This window comes from Semicossyphus pulcher, unplaced genomic scaffold (genome assembly GCF_022749685.1).
Source record: "Semicossyphus pulcher isolate SPU_LCO1_2020_fin unplaced genomic scaffold, fSemPul1.0.p SCAF_3, whole genome shotgun sequence".
In the NCBI taxonomy this organism is placed as follows: Eukaryota; Metazoa; Chordata; class Actinopteri; order Labriformes; family Labridae; genus Semicossyphus; species Semicossyphus pulcher.
The window spans coordinates 13038763-13061845 of record NW_027211704.1 but is presented as its reverse complement, the minus strand read 5'-3'; the positions used below and the strand labels follow the sequence as shown (position 1 = coordinate 13061845).

The 23083-nt window shown below is 43.0% G+C and overlaps 1 protein-coding gene across 1 annotated transcript in view; it reads right to left on the bottom strand.

The window, feature by feature from the left end:
- cacna2d2a (calcium channel, voltage-dependent, alpha 2/delta subunit 2a) overlaps positions 1–23083 on the bottom strand; it is a 170699-nt gene that overhangs the window by 66588 nt on the left and 81028 nt on the right. The window contains exon 4 of the mRNA XM_069678964.1: positions 17439–17498. Coding sequence (XP_069535065.1) covers positions 17439–17498 — 60 coding nt within the window. The remainder of the gene's footprint in view (positions 1–17438; positions 17499–23083) is intronic.

Sequence of the window (23083 nt, the reverse complement as noted above, 5' to 3'; positions counted from 1 at the left end):
GTGATGGTGGTGGTGGGTGCAGAGGGGAATGAGCTGCCTGGGCTAAAAATAGCCCGTGCCTCTGCAGAGAGAGAAAAGAGACAGAGAGAGAGAGAGAGACCGTGGCAGAGCAACAGTGTTGTTGTGTCTGCCAGCAGGATTGATCTGAAGCCCAGTCCTGCTTAGACTGGTCCCTTGCTTCTAAAGAGTTTACTCTCACTACTGCGGCATTACAACTCATTATTCAGGACCGCTTCCTGTAAATAAACGCTTGGTTCCTCTCGCCCGAGGGACACCTTCCAGGAGCTGCTCTCGCACAAATAAAACACTTGAAATAAAAACAAATTATTGTAGAGAGTTTATGAAGAGGTCCAACACTGCAGCTCTGTTTTTGCACTTTATCATCGCGCTGTTATTTTGTACCCTTCTCTTATTATTGCTAACAATATAACAAATAGATGGAGGATAAATCAAAGGAAAAACCTGGACGTATCAGCAGACACACGTGTGATAAATGCAGACGGCCCTCTGACCCACCATCATGAAATGACAATATGAGTAAAAATCCCTTGAAAGACGAGTGTTCAAGTATCCACAGAGCAGTAGATCCAAAGGAGCACTGAAGCTGTTCTGGTGGCCTCTGGTGCCAAAGCTTTTTTAAGACTTTCATGTTGGTTCTTCCTTTTATTTGTCCTCCATCTGTCAGGGCACTGTGTCTATTTGTGCAGCCGGACAGCTGTGTTTACCTCACTGTTTACCCTGTACATATCACTTACTCCTGCTCAACCTGCACATGTACAGTAATCCTTTGTATCAGTGCATTAGCAGCACATAATGGGTGCTTGTGTAACTGCCTTCAAGTCCTACTTATTAGCATTCACAAGCAATATAAACATGTATTAAACAGGTTTTAATGTGTAGTAGAAGTTGCAGCAGGTATAGGTACATATTTTAAGTCTTTATTAGTCTGTATTATTTTTTTAATTCTAACTTCTCTAAAGACTTATTCTATGTTGGTAAAAAAGGTTTTTTACTATATTGTCATTCATGATATGTAAGGGGCCAATGTGGCGCAGTGGTAGAATGGGTTATCTCTAAATTGGAAGGTTGGCGGTTCGATAGCTGACTGCTACAGTCGACATGTTGTAGCCATCGGTGTATGCATGAAGCTAGTTCCGGATTGGAGGCACTTCGCATAGAAGCCTTTGCCTTCAGTGTGTGAAAGGATGAATTTGACATGTAGTGTAAAGTAGTGGTTCTCAAAGCGGGGTCCGTGAACCATAGCCTTGGTGATCCATGAAATAATTATAATTAATTCATAATAAATTGCGCTGTATCATTAAAAACATGTCTACAGCTGAGGATCATTTGCGCCAATGAAACAAGCATATTGTGTCCATTACTCCCACCCACGTTAGCTTTGGACCAATGGAAACTGACTGATTGTGACACATCATGTCAATCTGTCATGAATCACTCAACTCACTCAGGTCGTAAAGAACCGTTCCTGCAGCTGTCTTGCTGCTGTTAATTTTCTGAAAGCTTTGAAGATCAATTATTTGGTACTTAAGTTGAGTCCTCAAGCAGTTTGAATAAAATGACCGTCTGTTTTAAAGTGTATAAGTGGTATTAATATGATTCAAATTAAAATGTTTTTCTGTTCATCACTATGAAACAGGTCTGAAGTATTTAGGTTGTTAAGTTTTACAATACAAATACTTCCAAAGGCATCTAAGAGTGCAAATGTTAGTAAGCATATGATAAATCTGTGTTATGATTATAAGGGGGTCCTTGGAAATTGTTCCCCCATGTAAGGGGTCCTAGGCCTGGTGTAAAGGCCCTGTGAGTGGTCGGAAGGGCAGAGCGACCACAAGAGCTATAAATACAGTCATTATCCATTTACTGTTTATACATCAACCTATAATAAGTAAAGGTTGATGTATAAACATTTAATGCCCACATATGCAGTTATTGTTGTTTACAAATACATCAATAAACATTCATTACTGCTTTTTATACATGTATTAAATGTTTATTAATGCTGTGACTAGACTTGAAGTTGATGCAGAAAATTAAATTGAATAGAATTGAGGGGCAATCTGGGATTTGATCTGAGGAAATCTAATAATTAGAGCTGGTGGGATATGATGGAGGAAGGCACTGATCTTTACTGGACTAAAATACAGCTTCAAGTGACTTAAATCATCTGAACCTGATCCTTCTCATCTCGAGCTGTTCCGTTTTGCAATACGATGACATTAAAACCTCTAATCATCACTAAACGAGCACTTGATCCTACTCATGACTGCGACAACCTCTGGCCCCAACCGCACACTCCGAAACCGACCACACGGAGGAGGTGGCTCCATGTGGACGAGTCCGAGGCCGCCGTGACCCTCTGAGCGGCCCCCGGGGTGGCTCGGCCATCTGCTGCGGCTGGTCGCAGGTCTCTGCGGGCTCGGGGTCTGGATTAACCACACATCTGACACAGCAACGCGCCAGCAATTATCCCACAACTGTCTCTGCTCGAGCCCTGTGCACCCTGATAGTGCAAATACAAACACACATACAGCATATAAATGCATTCAGATATTAATATACTGTGAATGTATACGGAGAGTGAGTGCAGGTACAAGGCCTAGCGCGCGCACACACACACACACACACAAAGCGGGAGAAAGTCCCACTGACACAAAGTGCTATCAGTAAATTAAATCTATCATGCTGAGTGGACCAACAAATTCCAAACAGGAGACAAACACTGAGGTCAGGTGATGATCTCCAGCCCCCATCCCTTACATCAGTCTTCCCCCGCTCGTCTCCTCCTCCTCCCCTCTCCTCACCCTTATCTTGATCTGCTTCCTCTCTCCTCCTCCTCCTCTTCCTCCCTCACCCTGCCCCGTCTTATCTTCATCTCTCCCAATCTCTCCATCCTCAACACCAGCCTCCTCTCGCCAATTTCAGATTTCAGCAAAAGCAGCGGCGCGTAGGTTAGATGCCTACTGTTGCTATAGAAACCGCCCCTCTGCTCCAGATTACAATGTGACTTTGTCTCCTCGCCAGGGCTACAATGTCTGCTGGTTTTTATGTCCGACCAGATACATGGCTGCCTATCTTTTGTTTGTCTGCGCGCCTGTCAGTCAGTCTGCAGAGGGGGTGTTTTCTGCCTGCTTGTTTTCTTGTCATTGGTATGTGCTGCATGTTATTTTAATGTCACCCCTTGCTTACACATTTAAACCTGAAATCATCCTTTCAAGAGAAGCACGGAGCCTTTAAAAAACTACATTTTGAGGTATGTGAAGAGCACCTTGACAGGTGATTTGTCCGGGAAAGCATAGGGCAACAATTGAAAAATGTATGGCGCACAAAGCCTGTCATATGTCGGGGTACATGTGATGACTGAGTGTGATCACAGGGACTGAATCTTTTGAATTTGAATCTCCGAGCTCCCTCAACGTGCTGCCTGAGACAGGTTGACATTTGAGTGTGTGACAAGCGCTCCATCATGGGTGGGGACAGATTACAGTCATATTCATATCTCCTCTGGACACCTGCTAATGATTTTATAATTACAGAACGCACTCTGTGCCTCCGCCGTGCCCTGGGGTGTGCACACAAGCACGCAGAAACACACACACACCAACGTCTTTCACGCACGCACGCACACACACTCACGGCACCCCTCTCCTGGCCTCGATAGTCTAGCAATCATTCGTAGCACCAGCTTCCCTAATGGAAGCTGACATTATATCAAACACAATAAAGGATTTCATTTACTGCTCTTCATTAACCCAAGCACATCAGCCCATAATACACACACGCACACACAAGCTCGCTCAGTGTGCAACCAGACTAAAGAAGGTGAAAACCAAACAATTTGACTTGGCTGCAGAGAAGAACAGCTCACGTAAAGTTTGATACAAAGCTGTTATGGAGCTATAAATTCTGACTCCTCTTCTTATCTCCTCCACTCCAATCTCCTCCCTTGTCTCTCCCTATCTCCCCCTCTGTCTCTCTAATTCCACTGCATCCCTATATCCCATCTCCAGGTGTCAAACGGTGTGAAACTCAACACATTCGCACTAGATAAACACTGGGCTGTATTAGCTCGTGAGACCTCTCCAGGATTCCTACGACTAAACCACACTTTGACTGCGGCGCGCGCGCACGCACACACACACACGACACACAGGTGCATTATAATTCCTGTGTGTTAAGTGAGAGATGACTGACATCCAATTTCATGTGGAGAAGGAAATGTAAAGGAAAAGTATGCACAAGGGCGTTCATGCAGAAAGGAGAGACGTCTGAGTGAAATCACATAAAGCCATCAGGAACAAATTTGTTCAGCTCGTTCCCTTTGGTTTCTGCGGCCCAAAGGTTTGAACACGTGTCAGGAGGTGAGGACATGAAATATGCTTTTCACAGGCGGTAAATTAATCATAGACGTGTAGAAATTTGTCAGAGATCTTAAAGTCTTTTAACCACTTTGATCTTGAATCACAGCGTGTGTGAATAAAATATGGATTCATCTTCTTTGGTCTCTTTTGGATTCACACCTTCCACTGGGAGCGATCACATGATGCTTTTTTTTTTTAACTGAAATTTGAATTTTTCTTTTTAATTTTACTTCAACTTTGCTGAGAATTAAATGGAGGATATAGCGGCAGACCTGGAGATGAATTACAACCTTTTACTCTGTTGTTCTCCAGAGTCCAATAAACTAGAAGTAATACAGTTTAATAAACAGTCCTGCAGTAAGGCCTTCCCCGATAAAGGCTATAATCTCTTTTATAGAAGTGAAGGTTGATTCATTCAACTTTATGGTCATATTGGAGCCTCTCTTTGTGATGCTGATGAGTTCATTACTGAGAGGTTAGACTTTAACTTAATTTATATAAATGTTGAAGCCGAAAATACAACTCAACAGAACGGCAAACTACAGCCTCTAAGATGACCATAAATTTGACTCAGACAACACTGAAACTACTTGAAGGCAACCTTGTGCATATTGTAGAAACTTAGGGCCTGTGTCCACTAGCTGCATTTATTGTTGCGTTGGCAGCGCCCACGACCTAAATGTCAGAGCGCTTCTCATCGGCGCTCACTATTGCTAGGTTACGAAAGTTGTAATTCAGCACTCCAGCTTCCCTCAGTAGTGACGTGTAGTCTGTTTTAAATTGCTCTGTATGTTTATTATTTGCTTTTATTCCCGGAAATTTTACAAAGAAAACATAAAAACGATGTAAAGGAATCGTGTCCTGGCGTTAGCAGCAGCTCTACACCTGGAAATTGTAGCCTCGAAAAAACGAAAGGATTAGCTTCTCCTCCGCCATTGTTGTTGCCAAAGCTGATTACATAAGTCCCGCCCCTTCTTGATTTTGACTGGTCGGTGAGGGAGAAGTGATATATAAAGGACCCTCATCATCCTTCCCACGGCCTGTTTAGGCTGTCCGAACAGACTGATAACCAACTGTGATGACTCTGAATCTGCACTTTCTATAGCACTTTAAACACACTGTGCTGCTACTAGACTGAACTGCACCAGCACTTTCACATACTGTGCTGCTATGTACCTGGCTAATTACACTTTCTAAGCACTTTAACATATTGTGCTGAGGCTCCTGTTCCACCATCATGTTTTTAATGTTATTTAATGTTTTTATGTTATTTGTTCTTAGTTATTCTTGATTGCTGTCTTTTTGTGGTACTGACATGGGCTGGGGGAACGATATTTTGTTGTTTGATGTACGCAAGTGCACAAGAAAATTGTGCACTTGACGAGCGCAGCGGTGTTCCAAAAGTTGAACTAATTTCAAAAAACAGCTGGTGCAAAGGGTGTTTTTTTTGCACTGAGGACGCTTGGAGTGCTTGTAATTCAGCACTCCAGCTTCCCTCAGTAGTGACGTGTAGTCTGTTTTAAATTGCTCTGTATGTTTATTATTTGCTTTTATTCCCGGAAATTTTACAAAGAAAACATAAAAACGATGTAAAGGAATCGTGTCCTGGCGTTAGCAGCAGCTCTACACCTGGAAATTGTAGCCTCGAAAAAACGAAAGGATTAGCTTCTCCTCCGCCATTGTTGTTGCCAAAGCTGATTACATAAGTCCCGCCCCTTCTTGATTTTGACTGGTCGGTGAGGGAGAAGTGATATATAAAGGACCCTCATCATCCTTCCCACGGCCTGTTTAGGCTGTCCGAACAGACTGATAACCAACTGTGACGACTCTGAATCTGCACTTTCTATAGCACTTTAAACACACTGTGCTGCTACTAGACTGAACTGCACCAGCACTTTCACATACTGTGCTGCTATGTACCTGGCTAATTACACTTTCTAAGCACTTTAACATACTGTGCTGAGGCTCCTGTTCCGCCATCATGTTTTTAATGTTATTTTATGTTTTTATGTTATTTGTTCTTAGTTATTCTTGATTGCTGTCTTTTTGTGGTACTGACATGGGCTGGGGGAATGATATTTTGTTTTTTTCTGTACGCAAGTGCACAAGAAAATTACAGAGAAATAAATCTTGAATCTTTAATATTGACGAGCGCAGCGGAGTTCCAAAAGTTGAATTAATTTAAAAAAACAGCTGGCACAGAGGGTGTTTTTTTGCGCTGAGGACGCTGAACTGCATTGGGTTTGTATTGAAAACAGGCACTGCCAGTGCAAAAAACGCTGTTGGTGGACACAGGCCCTTAATCTATAACAGATCTGAATTTGTGAATCTACTGTTGTTCCTTTTTATGGTCTTCATCATCATTGATCAGGTAAACAAACTCATATTGCCAAAATGTTGAATTGAAACAAGAATAAGAACGAGACAAAAGCCTTAAATCTTTCTCAGAATATTTCAAAATCTTTTTGAAATGCAGATATAGAAAAGTTATGTAGAAAAGTAATATGGCCCACAAACAAATAATTTAATGAATAGAGCATTATTTGAATTCTTTAAACTTCTTTAAGTTCTGTCACTTGGTTCTTGGGAGCGACCACTTTTCCTTTGTATAAGTGAAAGTCATTGCGTGTTTTCTATATTCAGAGTCCATTTGCCATGTGCCTCTATGCTAGACGAGCCGTTTGTTGCTCTGTCGCATCACTTTCCAAATGAATGCAGACATGCTGTTTGAGGTGTCTGCTCGGAAAAATATGGCTGTTGTCTTAACCACTGAAGGTCACAAAAATGCCTCCTTATAATGTCAAGTCAATAAAGAGTCAACCAGCAAACTGGAAATTAAACTGCTAGCCTGGAAGAAAGAAGAGAGCGAGCGAAGCATTGGGCGAGAGTAAAACTCAGATAAAGGAGTGCATGACGGAGGCCTTTGGGCGCGGCTGCCTCCCTCTCTCTCTCTCTCTCCGTCGCTCTCTCATTGGCATGCTCTGCATCTCCAGGCTTTTAAGCGATTAGGGAGCTGCTGAGACCATGGCGTCCAAGCATAGCTCCATGCAGATGTTCATTTGTATGCCAATAAACAAATGTGCCCCCAGATTAAAGCTCCAATACACAGTGCAAATTCAGCAAAGTGAATGACATTCTCCATGCACATCTCATCAATGTCCTGCTCCTCTCCTCACGGAGCGCCATGCCTCCTCTGACTGCACTCTCACTTCAAAGACTCTCGCCAAGATGGGCAGCAACCCGAGAGATAGAGGACGGCGCGAGGGAGGAGAAGAGGAGGGGGAACAATCGAGGAAGAGAGAAGTCTTGATTATTGTAAAATTAAAAATACATAATTTAGAAATATTAAGGTAACGCATGCCATGGTTACATTTCATGCCCCCAATTTCCCCCCATGATTCCGCTCTTTAAATCTCTCTTTGTAAACAACCTCCAGGTCACAGTACCCTCCCCCCCCCCCCCCCCCCTCTTTCCCTCCCTCTGTTTTCCCTCTCTTTCTCTCTCCCACCCTTGCTTTGCTGTCTCTTTCTTTCAGAGCTTGACACTTCCCCTTGGTAAAAGCAGTTAAATCAGTCTGTGAATATTCCAACCCCGCGATAAGGAGAGAAAGCTTTGTCCTGCTGCACTCTGGGTAATGCTGCTCTCCATTGTTGGCTGACAGGGCTCCATTGAGGAGCCGGTTTTAACGCTGATAGCATCACCCCGCTGCATGGACACAGTGCCAGATAAAAAGCCTATCCAACATGACACACGCATGCCAACACCTCCCAAACAAGCCCCCAATCTGATCATCAGAGGGGAAGCAGGAAAGAGGTGCTGTAACTCCAAATAAAGACAAATAAGATAAACAGGCCGTGGCAATATTAACGCTATCGTTGGATTCCAGAGGGATTTGATAAAGGAAATGCAATTATCCACGTCCAACATTTTTACTGCATCCGGAGCTGGGCTGACCAATCACAAACAATCCAGTATTCAGCCTGGACCTGCATGTCCAATCACACTGCACCTTGGTATGACACTGGAGCTCCACTTATCTGAGTGAAATGTCTCCAGGTTCCATCTTTCCTGCAGGGCTGAATAGAGCTTTTTGCAGCCATTTTACCACCGCCAGTCCATAGAGTCCTGCAAAGTCACCACCTCCTCTTTACATGCCGACCGAGAGTGGCCAATCAACAATCAGCGCCAACCAAAGGAAACCTGTTATTTCCGACCCTGTAATCATTTCCATCAGATGCCTTGCTGTCCCTCACAATGATTCTAACATTCAAATGACAAAGGGGAGTCTGCTTTAAGATATCGGCAGACGGGCACCAAGGACAGCCGGGACAGCATGCAGCAAGCAAACACTAAACCCCGAGCAGGTATATATCTCCTCTGCTGCAGCATAACTGTCACCACTCACAATAATAACCGGGCTGCTCAGACACATCACATGACTGCAACGATTTGAGCACGATGACGCCTGAAATATAAAGCCTTTTTAATTGGGACCACATGAGACCACAATTTAAGATAACTTTTAATTTAGCCTAAGATGACTAAGATGATTTCTTTTTATTCGACCAGCAGTCAAAACCTTAAATTTTCAATTCAATATCACAGAGATAGTAGTGGTCGGTCGTCTTTCAATAGGAAGTTTGGTAGTACGATCCCCAGCTCCTTGTGTCCTTGGGCAAGAAACTGAGCCCCAAATTGCTCCCAGTGGGATAGCCATTGGTGTGTGAATGGGTGAATGTGAAAAGCTCTATACAAGTACAATACATTCCATTTACCCAAATAACTGGAGTACAGACTTCTTGATCAGTCTACTAGAATAATTATTTGCACTGAAAGCCATATTTTGTGTCCAAAAAATGAATCAAAAATTCTCCAAAATGCACCAAACGCACCAAACCCACAAACACGACTAATGGGCCAATTTCAATGACGTTAAGCCTTTAGTTAGGCAATTTGCATAAAAATACATGTAGTTGTACTGAATAGCGAAATCAACTATGAAGACCAAAAAGCGTTCATTGTACGAGGCTGTAATAAATTTAACATGGGAGTCTATGGGAATTGACTCACTATTGGAGCCAGCCTCAAGTGGCCATTCGAGGTACTGCTTGCTGGACCTTTCTTGTTGGCTTCATTTTTTCATTCCCGATTGAAGTTTCTTACATTTTCCATCTGAAATTAATTAAACAATTAATCGACTATTAACATTATTGTCGGGGTACCCTAGTGGCCAAGTTGTATAAAGAACCACAATGTAGCTGTTCAAACTGGCAACAACTGCTCTTGTTGTTGTGTCATTTCCCATCTTTCTGCCCTCACTTCCTGTTGTAGCTTTTCAAAATGATTTAAAAGTCATAAAATGTAAAAAAAAAAAAAAAAAAAAAAAGGGATGTATTGTCTAAGATTTCAAATCATTTAACTCTCAGACAATATAGGTATATGTTTAAATTAAAAAAGGTATGTCTCAATTAAAAGAAAATAATGAAACAGTAAACTTTATCCTGAGTGGTTGCAATCAGTTCAGTTTAACTCCTCTTTTGTAATGACCCCGCTCTGACCAGCAAGGCCTTTAAAATAACATTTCATGGGTTTTGGCCATGTGTTGAAATGGGAAAATCAAGGTCTGAAGCGTAACTCGCAGGATTTCTCTGACTATTGATTCTCATCTCCTGTGAGGCAGGAGGATCGATCAGTGGGATTTAGACATGGGGGCCGCTTTCTCAACCCTCCCCCCTGGCAAGCTGGCTGCATCACAGTTGGACAAACTCCCACTGACAGAAGGATAAAAGTTCAGGTGTGTCAGTAAGCCTTCAGTTTTTTCAGTTTCTCATTAACTGCTCCTGTACTTCAGTGCTTCTTCCATTCCGAGTCATTTTAGACTTCGGCGAATGCCCCCACTACTCGAGTGTAGAGCAGCCTGAGTTTTCAAGAGGTCTCTCTCTTGAAGCGGCGGAGAAACATTAGGGGTGAGACGTGGAAAAAAAGACACAGGGGTGTTTGAGAGAAAGGAAGGAAAAAAAATTGGAGAAAAGGACATTTCTACCTTGGAGAGCACCACTTATACAAATTACAGCGGTCTGCAATCAAGAAGCTGAAATTACCAAACTGTTGGGTCACCACAGCAACCAAACGCCTGATCAAAGCTGGGAGCGGAGCGGCATCTGAGAGAGAGCGAGGGGAGGCGCCAGGAGAGGAGACGACAGAGAAATGGGAGTTTAAGTTGAAGTCTGTAACGACATATCTGATCAACCGATCAAATGCGGCTGGATCCACATAGTATCCATTACAGATGCATCGTACTGAGCATAGAGTTTCTACTGAGGCGCCCTCACCATCAGATACATTTGATTGGGAAGAGGCTCGGCTAAATTGTATTCTGTTTAGGAATTTCTCTCCACACATCCCCCCCCTTCTTTCCCTTCCAGTAGCGAGCAGATGGAAGTCCGTCGCATGGCTCAGGATTCAGCGATAACACTGTTTATGAGTTCCATTACGTGCTCGGCAGGCTGCGAGCGCTCAGTCTCTACGCAGCCATAAGGAGTAGGGAAAAGAAAAAAAAAGCTCACATTGAATATAGATGCAGTTTATTTGTGATTACACAATGTGTGGCTATGCTTATCAGTGTTTGAAATAAGCGCTGTGCCTTTAAAAAGGGCTCGTATAGCTGTAGTCCAACCTACCACTCTGGCTTCGGCTCTGGAGATCCTTTTGAGTTTCTGGTTGTTGAAGCGCTGACAGAAGAAAAATCATTCTTATATCTGCTTTTGCTTTTTGAAGGTCTGCATCTACCTTTCAAAATAAAGCACAGATATGAAGTTCGGGAAATGAAGAGCAGGAAATATGAGTGAAATACAACGGTTAGTGAATATGAAATATAAAGCACATGCAGCTAAAACACCTAGCTTAATGCTACCTGTTGCTTGAACCATATTCTCCTATTGGTTCAGCTCAGCTAATGACATTCAGGGAGGGGGAGACTTCAAAACTCAGTAGGAAAACATCTGCTAACACATACTAAAATGCATGTTGTTGGGATAATGGTCCATTGCTGTCTGTTTTGTTCAGAGAGAGACAAACTCAGAGGTTGGCAACATTTCCAAAAGACAAAAAAAGAGAAAAAAAACTGACATGTTAAGAGTTAGATAAAATAAAAAGCCAAAATGAGGCCTCCCTTCGTTTCAGTGTTTTTCACCAGAATCTGAATTTGAATCTGTCAAAGGCAGACCTCATAAGACTAATGTATTCTGTGGCTAATGGAGCCGGTAGCTTCGAGGGCTGGGCTGAGAGTCGCCACAATGATTCTCACTCATTTCCTCTGAAGGGCCAATTATCTCAAATAGAGGCATTGTGAAAGGAGCCCAACTTGGTCAAGTGAACAAACCCTTGCAACTGTGGCTTGTGCCCCGAGCATTTAAGGTCATGTTCCACCTCTCAGGAGAACTATTGGGACATTAGGGCTGTAAATGTGGCTGAAATAGAGGCTAAATGTGGCTACTGTTTAACTATTACTGTCTTTGTAATTGTTAGTAGCATTGGGAGAGGAGCACTGAAGCTTATGTCCTGAACAAATATTATTTGTTCGCGTTACAAAGTTTGAGATGAACACATGTATGGAGAGCGAGAAAGAGGTCACACGGATACCACAGTTATGTATGAGAGTGGGCGGCTGAGTGGAGATGAAGAGAGACACAGGCAGAGGCAGAAGAAGAAGAGAATTGTGTTGTCCTATGATGAAAGGCTTGATTGATTAGAGAGTGATGATTGCAGTAAATGGCCTGGAAGATGGCTCCATCTCTGTTTCCCGTTTTCTCCGTCTTTTTTACCTTCTCCCCTCACTCGCTTGCTTTCTCACTTACACCTCTCTCTCCCTCCGTGCCTCTTTTTGTCACCCCCCTCTCCCTGGTTTCATCATGGCAACCCATCAACAGAGTGGCTCTCTCTCCCCTAATGGCACAGCTATTAGCACTAATGCATTTCAAACGTACAGCAGCTGCCACATCACAATCTGATGGAAAGTACACGTCTTCCTCCGATCTCCACAATCTCCGTCCTTTCTTTCATCCAATCTCGTGTCCCTGTTCCAATGTGTTGCACTTTGTGTCAACTCTCCTTCAGCTAAGTGACAGTGGTCATCATCTGCAGCGAGCACATGATGGAAATTGAGTTAAACAAGCGACTGATGAACTGATGATAATGTTGCTGTTAATATATTGTTGATTATATTATTCGTTTAAAAATGATGCCGACCAGAGACCCTTTTCCATTTTGTAAAATAAGCAGTTTGGTTTTGGAATAACTTGACAAAATTGCCAACTTCCTGAGACGACCCGAAAACTACTTGATGTCATTTTTACATCTCTTTTTGCAGTTCAGAGGCATTGCAGTTTAGAGAGTGAGGTTATCCAGCATAACTAACAAAGAATAGGTCTTTTTAAAGAGAATTTACAAGCAAAAATTACCAACAGATGCTTGTTTACATCCTCAGCAGATACAACCGTCCCAATTCACTCTTTTGTCTTTGTTTTTGGTCTCCACCAGCAGCAGAGAGAAATATCTGTTTGAAGGCTTAATGCTAGTCACTTTGTTTGTATGCCATATTGTGCTAAGCAGGTATTGTACAGTGTGTTCAAGAGCTATTTCTTCTGAGTAATAAATGGAAGCAAAAGGGATGAAACAAAACAGAAAGTAACAGGGTTGAAAATCAAAACGATTAGCAGAAAGAAGCTGTAAAGCAACCTATAGATGATTGAGACTGAAGTCAGGGGGAAATCCTCTAAAGGTTAATCATTACTAGCAACTCATCTCACATAGAAGTCCATTGTTTTTATACAAATATTGATTAAAGGCACTTTAAAGGGTGGGGTATTATGCTAATTTCTCAAACTGGTGCTCTAAGCAGGCCCTCATACAGCCTCTGCCTGAAACGTCCCAGGCATCTCTGTCCCTTTAAGAAACCCCGCCCCTACAAGCCCACTTTCTTCTGTTCCTTTAAGAAACCCCGTCCCTACAAGCCCACTTTCTTCTGTCCCTTTAAGAAACCCCGTCCCTACAAGCCCACTTTCTTCTGTCCCTTTAAGAAACCCCGTCCCTACAAGCCCACTTTCTTCTGATTGGCCAGCTCTCCAACGTCTTTGTGACGTCACAAAGTGTAGCATATAGAAAAAACAGTGTGAAACCTGGCGTTCACAGCAGCCTGCAGACTGAGCTGAGAAGCCTGGGGATTACTCCAACATACTTTTACCTACAGATTTGAAATTTCACCCACGTTTAGTCTGGACATCCAACATTGTAACATTATATATCTTAAAATGTAAAACAACATAATACCCCCTCACTAACGTTTTAAAAGATAGATGCTTGTTCTAATCAAACTAAGCTTTGTGAAGTCACATATAACTTAAGTTGCTAATTTCACTATCAGATTTGTTTGGATTGATATACACAGTAATAAAATTGTGTAATACTGCATATGTTCCCACAGAGGGAGGAGTGTTATGTAATCATAAGGATAATGTTTGTGCTGATCTTGTGAAATGATTTGTTAACCGTAGGCTAACAATTATTATTAAATCCTCAGCATTAGTCATTGTCACTGAACCCACACATGACCTGAGCTAAAGTAGGCCAAGCTCAGCAGTTAGCATACATTCAAAGAGCAAGCAGAGACACAAAGAGGCATATCTGAGTTTGAATTTTCTGGGATAGGACGGATATTTTGTAAAAATTTCTTTAAAACAGGACAATAGTTCAAGATACAGTAATTACAATACATCTTCACGGGTCAAAATGTATTTGGATATACTGTATCATGAAATACATTATAGATGTCAGCACCTGCTTAATCATCTAATTGGAGATATCCACAATCATTATTAAACCCTATATTTAGGATATATGCTAGTATATTTTAGCTACTAAAAACAAAAAAATTGTCAGAATATATCAAATTGTTATAATGAACGTTAGAACAGCTTGTCATACACATTAAGCTGGTTCCAGCTGGCAGTATCACTGGTGGCATATGGTGTCACAAGTCTAATCTGGAGTCGGCCACATTTTATCCAACACCAAAATATTTCCAATTTTTTTGCAAGCTTCACCATGAAAATGCACCAACAGTTATGATCAATACCAATAGATAGCAAAAGATGGATTAAAGTTATAGTAGGTGCAATTGGTTCAATGTCAAAGACTGTGTTAGAGTAGCAGAAGTTGTTTGTTTAGTCAAGAGGAAGTGAAGGTTGTAATCACAGCAGAAGGGGTGGAAGATTTTTGCAAGGCCAGTCTTTGACTTGTTAAAACTTCTACAATAAAACCGTCTCGACTCAGGGGGTAAACTAAGATCACTTCTTTGGCTGGCTTTGCCCGTGTTTATGATTTTTTTAATGTGCTTAAAATGTCTAAAAGTTAACAGTAAGTATGAGTTAATATCTACATGTGAGTGTTAGGCCGAGCTGCCCAATGGACCGTCTTACCGCGGTTATTGTTTAAGAAGCCTCTAACACTGGTATTCATTGTTGTTCTGGGAGAAGAAAAAAAAACTATTAAAAGCACTAAAGCATTTTGAACTGGCAAACACCCAGACAATCATATCACTCAGAGAAAGGCAATTTCTCTGCAGGAAAGCAACATTTAAATCCCTTCCTAAACATTGTATACAGACACATTCAGCTGCTGGGTAAAAGCTGTCAGAGCCAGGATTGTCTCATAACCTGATTCTGAAATAGAAAAGTGTGAAATAAGCTATATGCTGAAGCTATCCGGAAACTTCTTCTGCTTTTTGTCTGCCAATTTTAAGTTTTCAGAACAAAGAAGAGTTTGGATATTCTCCGTCGTCCCTCTGAGAATCACAAAACAGCACTGAAACGACTGCGTCGCTCGGGATGACTCTGTTGCCAACAAAATAGCGGAGTGTCACAGAGGGACGGGCACCTGACCTTGAGAACGGCAATTCAACACTTTAATGTCTATTTCACACACCATTTCATTCCAATGGATTTAAAACCCTGGACGACCACCACAACAGTTGTTACCATCCACATTTTGACATCCATAACGTCCAGCAGTCAGGACGGTCCGAAAAACTGGCCCTGCAGTTGGAGAGAGCATGGATGTGTGTGTATGTGTGTAAGAGAGAGCGAGAGAGCGAGATCTTCCCATTGCTGCCGTAACAGCTGTGGTGGCAGCCGCTGCGAGGAACAGGCGTGTCATTGAGTTTCTATGATGTCACCAGTTTGGCGAGGCGAGCAGATGGGCTGGGCCAGGTACCGAACCTGCCGTTAATAAACACATACAAATAAACACCCGCACGCCGACAAACACAAACAACCACATTATGCTCTTCAATCCCAGACCGGAACACACACACGCGCACACACACACTCTATCAAAACGCACCGTCTCTCATGCATAAACACCTTTTCTCTTCATTTGACAGACTGCTCCACCCGCTAGTTTAAGATGCGACGCATTTCTCCTAATATGCCCAAAGAGCATGCAGCCCTAATCTAATTAGAGTGTCAGTCAGCAGAGTGTTCACCCAAAGAGAAATTAAGAAAGCGCAAAATCTACAAACAGAAAAAAGTCTTCTTGCAAGGAGGTGGCGTATCTACCTCTCCCACTCCTCCTCCCCTCCTCCCCCCACTCCTCCTCTTTGTGAGATTTTTTTAATGGTTTCAGTCGCCCCTGCTGAGATTCATTACCTGGCCTGATTATAAAGGCAAATGAAATCAGCTGCAATACATTATTAATAGAGGAGCACCATTAGGATTCATTTGCAGCATTTGCAACAATATGATATATTCCAGCAGTTTTCATACCTGATTAAAGACACATACAGATAACTAAAATGTATATGAATGCGATGGAGGCGCAGAGGGTGGAGGATGTGTGAGAGGCTGTTGACTGGACAGAAAGTCAAACAGGAGGAGAGGGAAGAGAACGGACAGAAAGGTGAAAGAGTAGAAACAGATGGGGAGAGGAGTTTTTGGCAGGGGCGGGGCGGATTAAAGCGAGTGCTGACTTTTCCACTTGAGGAAGTATTGATGCCATATTGGAAGCAGCTACTTATGAACAGGTGTGCCGTGTGTGGTCACCGTGACCCCGGCTTCACTTCCTGCATGGCTACACATCCGATTGAGGTGCATCGAAGCCGGGCAGGGAGAGAGCAGGCATCAACCCCCCTCAGGCCTAAGATGAAGGGACAGCCGCACTGCAGCCTCCCGCCCTCGGACCAGCAGGGAGGAAGGGATGGATGGAGGGGAGGGGGATGCAGCCCAGCCACCCCAAGACTACAGCTTCAGAGTGTAAGCAACCATGAATAAAAATGGACTTTGCAGGGAAGTAGGGCTCATAATTATTCGTTTTAAATCAGTTAAAGCCTTTTCTCAAATATCCCCCAGGAGGCGCTGGGTTAAAAATCCATTTGTGGGAAGTGTACCATGACAGCGAGCTCGTCTCCCTGGAGACAGAGGATATGACAGGAGGGAATGTGCGTGTGTATCTGTTGGGTGAGGCTATATATATGTGTGTGTGTGTGTGTGTGCATCAGTATGCATGCATGTTTGTGGGGCATTTGAGTGTTTGCAAATTTGAGAGTCAGTGGAGCACGCAGGCTCACAAACACACAGAGACAAACACACAAACCAGAGTAATACCATTTCTCCTTTTTGGGTGATTTCAAGAGCGGATCTCTCGTGTTTTAAAGGTCAGCTGCAAGAGAATGTAACGTTCAACTCGCTGTGGAAACAAAACGGACGGAAGGCTCTTAGATAATACCAAAGACCATGAAAATAACAACACCATAAGTAAGCAATTTATTGTGTGTGTGCAAACAAATCGGACGGTGTTTTAGCGTCCTATTGGTTTTTCCAGCTTCATAAAATAAGCTTTTATTACCACATTGTCTCTGTGATGCTGATCACATTGTCATCAAAGAGGTGCAAGTAAAATATCTCAAGAGAGAGGAAATAGGCAGAAGATAAACCCGTTTGCCTGAAAGAGGAAAATGAATAAGAGGTCTTGGAAAAAGGAGGGAGAGGACCGGGTGTCCTACTTTACCGTCACACCATCTTGCCATACATGCTCCTGCTGAAGCCGCTCCGCCTCCCTGGCCAGCTTCTACAAGGAAACACACAAAAAACAGCAGTGTGAGTGTCAGAAGTCAATAGGACATTGATTCATGTGTGTGTGTCGGTGAGCGTGAGAGAGACAGACAAACAGATGGGAAGCTGACGATGGCGACCTTGTGCCCTGTAAAAGCTAGTACAGCTGTAAATCACAAAAGCAACATCACTTTTCTCCTTATTGTACGAGTGCAAACAGAGACTGCTGCCGACCCGCTGCTAATAGATGAAGCAGCTAAACACAAATGTTTTTAGGAGCTTTTAGAAGGTGCAAATTGCAGCTTGAAATTGGCTTTCTTTAAAAAGTTTTAAAGGTGGTATTTTCATTTCTAAAAACAATGTTTTACCTGGTGAATTAAAAAAAAAATGTCACACTTCAGACTTATTTTATCTGCATAAATTATAAATTAATTCGAGGGAATTTAAACACCATGTAGCTATAAGTGTTTCATATTGCTGATGTGTTAATATGTGTAATTAGTCTGACTAACAGCTGAGCTGGCAGCAGTATGGGACACAATGTAAACAAACACGCTAGCAACAAGCCAAGTTATCAGTGGTGCAGAGGTGGATCCACCACGCTTCTAACCCACACCGACTGATCTGACATTTGAAGGTTAGTTTTTTCAGCTGTGTAAACTTCTCCCCGGTGGTACTTTGTTTGCCAACAAGATATTTGTCCGGGCTCGTAGATAAGAAAGCAGGCATTAGCCAGAGAGGTAATGTTTGCTGTGATTCTGTATTCATGGCTTTAGCTGCTGTCAGGTTGGTAGTAAGTGTCACACTCACTATTACAGCTCCAGATGCATGTTTGTTTGACTGTGTGACGGCTGCTGAATTACCTGCATACCCGGCTTGTATTGAATATTGATGTACACATATATTTTCTTTTCAAAACTGATACACGTATACAGTGTGTATAATGTGTGTGCGTGTGCGTGCGTGCACATGTGGTGCAACTTAGGTGCTTTTTTGTAGTTTTCCTGGGTTTCACAGGTGCTCATATTTTCATTTTTTGACCATATGCAACTATTACAGTACATATAACTACTAGAGATAGACCGATATGGTTTTTTCAGGGCCGATACCGATACCGATTATTAGTAGTCAAGGAGGCCGATAACCGATATTTGAAGCCGATATTCATTTGCAGTAAAAGTGAAAATATTGGCGTCAAAATTTTGAATAATACAAACTCCAACACTTAACTTTGTTTAAATGCCTTTAAGCATATGCATCAGAGCCAAAATAACCCAGTTTAAATTGATCTCTTACTGGCCGTTTGATTAAAAAGAAAAAAATAAATTAATTAATTAATTTAAAAAAATTTAAAAATTTAAAAAAAAAAAGAAAAAAAAAAGGCCTATGCCGATATGCGTCAAAATGCCGCATATCGGCGCTGATAATCGGCCTGGCCAATAATCGGTCTATCCCTAATACCTACATACAACTACATGTAATATAACATATAATGACCTACATATAACAAACACCATACTTAAGTTCAGGGTAACGTTATTGTCTCCCAGAGGAGATGGAGAAACGACCTTGAATTCAGGTGAATGCCGAACCAAAAGTCAAAATAAAAAACGCCCAAGCATATCACTCACAACTAATCACTCTGTAAAATGTATACAATTTCCAAGGCACACATAAACAACATGGTACATACATTCCTGTGGTATAATCTTCTTCATTCCTTAGAGTGCGATTTCTGTGAAACATCCACTGAGGCTCGTACAGACTCAGAGGTGTCAGGCTCGGGGTCACAGGTACCTCCAAAGACAGAATAACTCCCAAACAGCCGTAGCAGTAAATTCAGTCTGTGCGTAAGATACTCACTCCCCATCATTTGACCTTCAACTTATCTGTTGTTGTCGACAGGGTGGCTCCAGTCTTTCTCATTGAATATGAGGTAAGAAAGCTCACATTATAAACCTCAGTTTGGACCTATTAGGGAAAAGAAATATCCTTATATGGAATAAGGTAGATAGACACAACCTCATCTGAAAGGTTAAATACTGAACATGAGGAATGATCTGTGGAATTGACCTGGCATTACACTGCACGAGGAGCGGGACAAAACATCGATCCGGCAATATATCGCCGTCCTGGCTCGTGCAATACAATTATAGATATACTGGACTCCTCGTGGTGGCGCTTACGAGACGAATGAGGGTAACATGAACGGATCATAATTGGCTGAAGAAGATGTTGACAGCAGGATAAAAGAAGAAGACGACAGCGATGCAAGACGACAAGAGATGCGCCAGCTACTTTGAAATCCAAAGTCCTGGTTTGTTTTCACAGTTGTTCTGTAGTTCTGTAAATTTCACTTTAGAATGGTTTTCTAACAATAACATGCGCCCCCAGCCTGTCTACAAACCCCCCCGAAATGAGAAAAGTCTATCCTCTCCCTCTCCTGCTTGCTCCACTTTTCAGTAAATGTGTGCTGAAACAGCCCAATTGCAGCTTTTCCCTACATGACGTCATGAAGGGCAATAACACCTCCTCCAGGTTGGTGACCCCGCCCCAGATAAATGTTTGGTCTGCCCCCTGAAATTTCCTCGCAAGCGCCATTTTTTTCCTCTCGCAAACGCTGCTCCAGTAAAATAAACATGGCGAAGGTACGGGCAAAGCACGGCAGTTTCTCTGTTGTTGGCTGCACAAACGAGCACAGGAGTCTATTTTTACCTCCTTCGTCTGAGGCTTTGAAGGCCCAGTGGATTCATATTATTTTCGATGGAAATGGATGGAAACTCAAAACACATCTCAGTGTGTGTCAAATTCTTAGAAACTGACCTTTTTAGGGGCATTTTGTGTTCTTCAGCTAATCAGATATCGTGATGTATCATTATATGATTGTCTTGCAATGTATCAATTATCGCGGGATTGCTGTATCGTGATATTATTGTTATCGTGGGCTGCGTATCGTATCGTGAGTTACCCCACGTTTCCCACCCTTATACTGCACCTCCAAGTGTATTGTTTCTGTCACTTCTCCTTGATCAAGAAATATAAACTACTTCAACTTAAGTCATCTGAGTCTTCATCCTCTACTGGATTGTCAAGCTTCATAAAATTCTTCAACAACTACAAGCATGTTTCTGATCACATGCTAACAATAAATCTACTCGTATGTCTTCTGTCCGACACGTGGTGCCTTCATGACGCATATAAAATATGAATCTTCTTTTTTCATGCTTTTTCCCCACACAGACGAGACGTGACATCCAATAAACATGTCAGGGATATTTTGGGAGATTTTGTGTTTCTATGTGTATACGATCATTCTAATCTCAAACTAGCATCAAACACCACTCCCCATGTTTATGCTTAATACTCTAATATAGCATAGCATGATAAAGCCTAGGCTTATATATGAGGAAGCTTACTGTATGTAGGCTTCAAATACAGGAAGTCATCCAAGTTACAAATATGGTGATGCCTTAGAGTCTGGTAACACATCCTTCCCTCTCGTTCCTCTGTATCTAGGTTTCCCCAGGCCTCCAGAGGGCGATCTTATTCCCGTCCCAGAATAGCGTGATCAGCCGTAAAGTCCCGCGGCTCTGAAATTACTAACCCTATTTAGACCCCTGCTACAGTTCATTTGTGGAGGCACGCTGAAGGAGCCGGTCCTCTTCCACGGGAGGCTTTTTATCTCCCAAAAACACGCGAGATATCAACTCTCATTATAGTAAAAGCTGTCCTATTTCTATTAAGAGCCCCGCCCACCTCATCCCAGCAGACCCTCCCCACTGCTGCACGCTGCTCCCTCCTGTAAACACCACCAGCAGGCCCAGAAGACGAGTCAGGGCTGTAAGGATGTTGTTGGAAGAGCTAGCTCATAGCATAATTCAATAAAACCTAAATTGGACACATGATCACGTCAAGTCCTTTGTGTCCTTATGTTTTTCATTGTGCTTTTAATCACCTGAACGAGCCTTAAATAACAACGATAAGATTTCATTCATTTCCTGACGAGACAAAAGGCGACTGAAACAAAGGAGTGAGGATCTAATTAGCCCATTGAAATGATTACCAAAGAGTCCATTTAGACGAGGAAGTAATTGTGAGGCTTTTCATGAGCGAGGGTCAGCCTTGCTAAAGGGCAGCGCCGCGGTGGTAATCTCTCGGTGAAACTATCAACACTATGCTTTTCAATTAGGGATAAACACCGAGCGGCTGAACAATAATCTCCCTGCATGGACGGCGCTGAGATCAGCCTGAAAGACATTTAGCTCATGGTAAAACAGCCGCTATATATGTGATGTTTTTTAATATGAAAGACATAAAAAATAAGTTTTCCCCCCTCAAAACTCTGTCATGATCTTTGATCCAGCCTGCCTTTCATCCCCTCGGCTCAGTCTCTTTCCCAGCATTTAATCTGTCAGTAAGAATCTCTACTTTGTCCCTTTAGAAAATCCATTTCTCTCCCCCTGAGTGGCCCACACAACGTTGTTTTTTTCCCATCTCTCTGTTTGTCTCGCTGCCTCTCCCTCCGTATATTTCCTCCCTCTCCCTCAGGTGGGCCACCATTTCTCTGGGACCCTATCTCTTTCCCTTAATGCAGTCCCCCCTGCTCCAAAACAGCCATGTGTCTTCATGTGTCTTTCCTTCCTCTGTGTTGGAACCAGATGGATGGGCAACACAAACAGCCAATGAATCAGAGTGAGAGATGTGGGAAGGAGGGGGGCAGGGATATATCATCTATGCTGGTGGCTGGAGCCCAAGCAGCTTAGAGCCCTGGATGAGCATAGTGAGATCAGCGCAGTACAGCACAGATAAGCTTGGTACAGGCCCACACAACACTGCAAATAACACTACAGTGTGCAGGCACAAAGACTCCAGAGGAGTTGACACCACATGCGCGTGGCTTCTAATGTTATTGCCATTCTAACCTTGACAGGAAATGCATCACAGGTTGGGCCGTTCGTCACAGAGCCTTCAGGCAAGGTCAAGAACCATAAACACAACTCTGTAATGGATCGTGGCATGTGAAGTGCCTCCGCAAGGCCCGCAGCCTTAATCAACGCACAATTGAGTCTGTCATGTACGCGAACACTGTATACAATGTTGCAGGGGTAATTGCGCAACAGCCGTACAGCAGGTCGCGCAGGTTGGCTCCACTGTCCAAGAACCCTGTCGGTGAGAAGCCGCGCTCCCTACAGAGCAGGAAGACAGCAGGGCGAAGAAAATAAGGAAAAAAGCTCAGCGTGAGGCGATTAGGATCTTTAATATTCATAACTGTTCGGTTTACCATGTTCCAGAGGGGAGCGGTTTAATCACTCGAAGTCATGTTATTTCTCGGGGAATGACAGCACACCAGGGACGGACAGCGTCATGCTGCGGTGAGCGCCGGCTCGACGCCTCCTGTGTGATTGCCGCAGCCTGTTAGGGCCGCTTCCACCGAGCATTAACTTAAAGGGCACTCGACACACCGCATTGTCGGCCCGTGTGATCTGGAGGGACACTCCAAAACAGCCCTACAATGTGTGTGTTTGAGCGAGAGGGCACTCGAGAAAACACGACACGGTCCGTACGTGTGATTGCAGCCCTGAATCGAGGTACTCAACATGT